Source organism: Myodes glareolus, chromosome 6 (genome assembly GCF_982192425.1).
Source record: "Myodes glareolus chromosome 6, mMyoGla1.1, whole genome shotgun sequence".
Classification (NCBI taxonomy): Eukaryota; Metazoa; Chordata; class Mammalia; order Rodentia; family Cricetidae; genus Myodes; species Myodes glareolus.
This window is the reverse complement of record NC_142031.1, coordinates 41415986-41420236: the sequence shown is the minus strand read 5'-3', so window position 1 is coordinate 41420236 and position 4251 is coordinate 41415986. Positions and strand designations below refer to the sequence as shown.

The window sequence follows — 4251 nt, the reverse complement described above, 5'->3', positions numbered from 1 at the left end:
AAATGTCTGTACAGTTTTGGATTACTGCGATGATACTATACCTACAGTAATGCTTGGGCGCTCGCTCAGTGCTGAAATGAGTGTTAAGAAAAAAAATGAGTGATACTGATGGAATAGCTATGACATAAGACAGAAAAATTCAAGTAGATAAAACATACTTAATTGATTATTGCCCTATACAAATGTAAATCATGAAATTATTTAGCAATTGAGCCAATTTGATATGCACACTACCTAAACATATGTGCACATAGATTTAATTTGGTGCATCAGATAGAACAGAGTGATCATGCTTTTCCTGACTCAATTTGTTCTTGAAATTTAGTTCTGAAACTGTGCCAAGTAATCGTGACAGGAAATTGGCCCCTATACATAACCACATGTTGCGTGATGCTCATTGTTCTTACATATGAAGAACCTGGAATCTTAACACAGAAGGGCAAGGAAGCCACTCACTTATTTATACCACAGTAATTCCTGGGCTTCATTTGGGCAATACTTTAACAAGAACATTATCATTACACAGAAAACAGCATAAAATTTCTAGGGTACTAAATTTATCTTCACAATATGAATAATGAATTCAGAGAAGATGTAGGAACAAATACCTAAAGAAAAATAAAGGATTTAGTACAGATGTATTCCAATGCTTATGTAGATTTATTTCCTACGTTATTTTGAAAAAAGAAGATCAGAAAAAATTTGGGGGGCATAGAATATTAAAGGAGGTTTTTGTTTGTTTGTTTATTCCTCATGAATTTTGGTTCACAGTAAGTATTTTTAAAATCAGAATGGATTACATAAGTTAAAGTGAAACAGAAGGTCTGTTAAGAAAATTTGTGTACACGTATCATTTGTTAAACTTATAAGTAACCGAGAATTTTTGTCGACAGAGACGTTTAGTTGGTGGAATGAGATTCTATAATAAACAAATATCATCTGATACTGCAGTTATAGAAAATGTTGACTTTAGACTATCAGGTAATAGAAACATCCTATCACCATTAATATTTCTATTAGAAGAGAAATTTATTTATAATCAGAGTTAATTGTCAGTATTAAGAAATAAGGAATTAATCATGTATTAGGTTTGCTATGCATCTTTGTTTACTATTTATTCAATATTTAAATTGGACTTAATTAACTCACATAACAAAAATTAGGACACAGAATCATAAGTAGAATTTGGGCTCAAAATCTATTTATATACATAGACACAATTGTATTAAATTCTCTTCATTTATTTGATCTTTTTGCATTATTTCTCTAATATAAAAGAAAGGGATAAATAGTAGTTTATAGAGGCTAATATTTGCTCTAGCCTAAATGAATTATTTCATAACAGTACCAGTTCCACCAACATTGTGAAGTATGCTAACCAATCAATATGAGCACATAAAGCAAGTGATGCTTTATGTATCTGTCTATTTGGGCAATTAAATTTTATACAACCTCAAACTGTAAAATAATGTTGTTTGAGAGAAAACAAAATTGTAAAAAAGGACTTTTAAATGCATGCACACAAAACATTTTAAATCACTCAGGTTACGTATTGTCTTTAATTTCTGCAGATTTTAGAACCATTAACCATGAATGCCTGGAACCACACAAATGAGCCTAACTTTATACTTATGGGATTGACAGATTCCAAGGAGATCCAGCTAGTCCTCTCTGTGCTCTTTCTCTTTATATACATGGCCACTGTACTGGGGAACATAGGCATGATGCTAATCATCCATCTAGATGTTCAGCTTCACACTCCGATGTATTTCTTCCTCACCCACTTGTCATTCCTTGACCTCATTTACTCAACTGTCATCACACCTAAAACCTTAGAGAATCTGCTGACTTCCAGAAGGGGCATTTCCTTCATGGGCTGCTTCATTCAAATGTACTTTTTTGGCATCTTGGCAGGTACTGAATGCTTTATACTGTCCTCAATGGCCTATGACCGCTATGTAGCTATTTGCAATCCCCTGCACTATCCAGTTATTATGTCCACAAGGCGCTGCCATGCTCTCATCACTGTATCCTACATGATTGGAGCTATAGATTCCTCAAGCACTGTCGTTCCCATGAGCACATTGAATTTCTGCAAATCTAAGGTAATCAATCATTTCTTTTGCGATGCATTCCCAATTTTAGCCTTGTCCTGCAGTGATACCCATGATGCTGAAGTGTCCATATTCATTTTAGCTGGTTCTACTGTAGTGCTGTCCCTTATCACTATATCCTCATCCTATGTGTCCATTCTCTCTACAATTTTGAAGATAAATTCTTCTTCAGGTAAGCACAAAGCCTTTTCCACTTGTGCCTCTCATCTTCTGGGAGTCACTGTCTTCTATGGAACTGTGATCTTTACTTATATGAAGCCAAGCAAGTCCTACTCTCTGGGAAAGGATCAAGTAGCTTCTGTGTTTTATACAATTGTGATTCCCATGCTGAACCCACTCATTTATAGTCTCAGAAACAAAGAAGTGAAAAGTGCTGTCATTAGACTTGTGAAAAAAGGAGAGGACTCACAGAATTTTAAATAACAAGGTTTCCAGATATTCAAACTTTTCTCTTTTCCTAGTGATAACATCACTTTTTTGTTTGTTTGTTTACTTTTGTTTAGGAGGCAGTGTGGCCCTGGCTGTCCTGGAACTCACACTGTACAACAGGATGGCCTCAAACACACAAAGGTCCTACTGCCTCTGCCTTTCAAATGCTGGGATTAAAGGTGTGAACTGCCACTTCCAGGCTATTGATCACTTCTTTACATTCCCTCTCTGGTTGAACCTGCCTTTTTGTTTCTTTTTCTCTTTTTATGTTTCCCTTTTAGAGTTTTAGAGTTTTCGAATTTCCCTTCCAGGACCAAAGTTTAGGCATTTCTTAGAATTGGACATTTAAAGTCTTGGTCACTATTGAAAATCAGGATATGCATATGAAATCCATGCTCTAAATATTTGATATTATCAGGTCAAATAACAGGTATTTTGATAAAATGTATTTGAATTTCTTAAGCTTATATAGTAGTTAATATATTACTAAATGTCAGATATATGATTTAGGGCACATAATACTGACACATTAACATTTTCAAAAGTCATTCTCTTTTGGAAGATTTTATTATTGGTCTTATCACTACTAAGTGAGTGACATTTTAAACTTCATTTTCCTCAGTTGCAAAAATAAATAATAATCAGATGACAATGTGATAACAAAATGGATATAACACATCAGTGAAAATGAAAATCTCTGCTTATGCTTATTATAATTCAAAAATTTTGCTAAATTTCATCCGTAGTTGGTTTGAATAATATTTACAGATATTTAAACACTGATCTATTAGTCACAATTCTTCAAAAAACTGGAAATAAAATCAATAGTTCTAAAATTTAGATTAGAGTTAAATAATTTAAGTAAAATTTAATGATAATGAACGGGTATATTGTAATATTGGTGACATATGGAAAATCTTTAAGGTTGTTAAGGAAAAGAAGCACTATAATAGTTATTAACACACATTTCCACATTCTTATCAATCAATAATTTGATTGTACTTTTATATACTGTAACATAACAAATGCATGTCATCTACTCTGTAACATTTTTGTACCTTTCTTCATTCACTTAAAAGTCAAATGCTTGACCATCTTTTTGAATATGAGTTGTGTACTGAATATATTCTCAGCGTGTGACCAAGATCTTACTTCTTATCATCATTTCTTTAGAGCTCTTATCCTACACACACACAAGTCAGATTTCTAGGTACAGTAATAACTCCTGTGTGTGCAGATGCTAAACTTTAAAGCATCAGATCATCTGCAAAAACACAAAAATACTTTCCTAATACTGTTTCACTGACTTTTATCTTATTAATTTACATTTGTAAAATGTTTAAATAAATCTTTGAATTAAAGGATTGACAGAGTCTTTATTGTATTATATAAATGAAATATCCTAAGGCATAATATTGACTATAAATTTATATTTTGTTGTAAGTAATAAACATTTTTAGATAGAGTATTAAATTTATTTTCAGAGTTAAATGTATATATCACATTATTTCTGTTTAATGTATATTTTATTTAAGCATTGTTTTAGAAAATGTAGTGCCACACTCGTAGTATTTAACTTTGTTGATCTCTTTTACTTATAGATATATAATTTATACATTTATATTTTATATTTCATAAATATTTATCTATTAATCTAGGGTTATGTTTATTTACTACATTTCCATATATATTCTACTGTGCTTATTTC

General features: G+C 31.9%; 1 protein-coding gene across 1 annotated transcript; it reads left to right on the top strand.

Annotated features, from left to right (window-relative positions):
* Positions 1–1577: 1577 nt before the first annotated feature.
* On the top strand, positions 1578–2537 carry LOC125407888 (olfactory receptor 8H1-like). The gene has a single exon (XM_048445777.3). It carries the CDS (start codon positions 1590–1592, stop codon positions 2535–2537), a length of 948 nt encoding a protein of 315 aa, XP_048301734.3. The 5' UTR covers positions 1578–1589.
* The last annotated feature ends 1714 nt before the right edge of the window (positions 2538–4251 follow it).

What these genes read in the sequence shown, in the direction of transcription:
- LOC125407888 (XM_048445777.3), top strand. Translation starts at nt 1,590, where the DNA reads ATGAATGCCTGGAACCACACAAATGAGCCTAACTTTATACTTATGGGA.